General features: G+C 49.8%; 1 protein-coding gene across 1 annotated transcript; it reads left to right on the forward strand.

Moving 5' to 3' along the window:
* Positions 1 to 203: 203 nt before the first annotated feature.
* On the forward strand, positions 204 to 1,224 carry BROUX77_006000 (uncharacterized protein; the record flags this gene model as incomplete). The annotated part of the gene is made up of 4 exons (XM_073750937.1): positions 204 to 367; positions 432 to 704; positions 760 to 909; positions 972 to 1,224. 4 exons carry the CDS (start codon positions 204 to 206, stop codon positions 1,222 to 1,224), a joined length of 840 nt encoding a protein of 279 aa, XP_073603870.1.
* Between the last annotated feature and the right edge of the window lie 449 nt (positions 1,225 to 1,673).

Here is a 1,673-nt window from a genome sequence, read left to right on the forward strand (position 1 = left end):
TAGATCTACCACATTGTTGTCCTGGTTGACACACATCTCGAGTCACTACTGCGCTGGACCTGCACCTATCCTAACCTCCTATCCGACAACCACCTGACTCCATCTATCGCCGTGCTTCAACCTGCCACTCCACGCCCGCTACCGACGATCCTCACTCTCACTCTCAACCTCACCCTTTTCTCACACGTCATCACCAGCCCACCATGGACGAGCCCACTGTCCGTTTTTCCCAGAAGGATCCCGAACTCTGCCGCCAGTATGCCGGGTTTGCCGCCAACCTAGATAGAAGTCAGTTTGACGTCATCTACTGGGTGTTGTTTACCACCAACCTGCTACTCTTGTTCTCGGCAGCCTTTACCTACATCAAGTAAGGGCACACTTCTTTTCCATATTGACGACCAACTCCCACTGACCATTCTACCCTTCTTTAGAGCCCTTGCCAACCTACAAAATTATGTCAAAAGCACCAAGGACTACTCCCAAAGTACAACCAGGTACCTTGTGATTTGTCTGTTTTGTCTCGCCTGTAGCATTTCAATTGTCGCCGTAGAAATCTCCATCCTGCTTGCGCTTCAGTTCTGCGCTGGTGAGGTCCTCATGTCGCTCTACTGGTCAACCTGGACCATGATGCAGGTTGGTTCCATGGTGGCCATCTGCGGCATTGTCATTGCTCTCCTGCACATCCACCGCGACCGCAAGGAGCCGTAAGTATTCTCTTCTCCGCTTTTTACTTTATCAAGGTGCTGACACCCTTTCTAGTCCGTGGGGTCTTGCTCTGGGAACTCCCATCCTGGTTATCGCTGCCATCTGGCACTTTATCCACATCGTCCTGGTCGATAGAATCCGCTCTCTGCGAGAGAAGACCTTTACCAAGGACGAAAAGGCCCCTGGTCTTCCTCTCAGTCAAGTGTAAGTCCCTTTTTCTTTTATCACACAAAACCATCTTTGATCACTCGACTCACACCGTATAGAAACACCATCCGCGTCTCCGGACCTCCGACACCCGAGCCCTCTTCGCCTGTTACAATGGCAACCGCCATCGACAACGCCGACATTATTGGCTTCACACTAGCCGGCGGGCCGATTGTGCGCCTATCCCAGCCCATGCCAAGCAGCCAATGGGGTAACCCCGAGCTGGTGGCCCAGACAGATAACGGGCGATCATTACTCTTCTATGGGCCTCATGGCCTCCAACTCGACCGTCGCCCAGATGAAAACGTTTAGATCATTCAAAGTCAGGCGTGACAGCGGGCTGTTGATGATACCTTTTTCTTTGCATTTTTCTTTCTCTTTTTTTCTCTTTTCCAGTCACTATACCCCTCTCCTTCTTTTTTATTCTCTTCTTCCTTGTCATTGTTCTCGATTCTCCTTCGTTCGTCTCCGTTTTCTTTTGCTTCGTCGATATCCCTTCAGAATCACCAATGTGTAACTTTCTCGGTTACACACAAACTTGCATAGCGTACATTGCCGCCAAGGCCAGATCTGTTCTCATATTTGCTTCATATCTTCCACTCTGCATCTAGCCCTTTGCATTTTTTTCTCTTCTACACTGTCCTTTGCCATCTCTCTCCAACTCTGTCTTTCCCGTCTCGGGATTTTGGGGGCGGTGATGTTTTTACGGGTGCTTCTGTTCATACAATATCCAGTTGGGCTGCTCATATTGTTGTCACAAA

The sequence above is a fragment of the Berkeleyomyces rouxiae genome, assembly GCF_048999995.1.
Source record: "Berkeleyomyces rouxiae strain 22BRR77 chromosome Unknown BrBRR77_ptg000007l, whole genome shotgun sequence".
Classification (NCBI taxonomy): Eukaryota; Fungi; Ascomycota; class Sordariomycetes; order Microascales; family Ceratocystidaceae; genus Berkeleyomyces; species Berkeleyomyces rouxiae.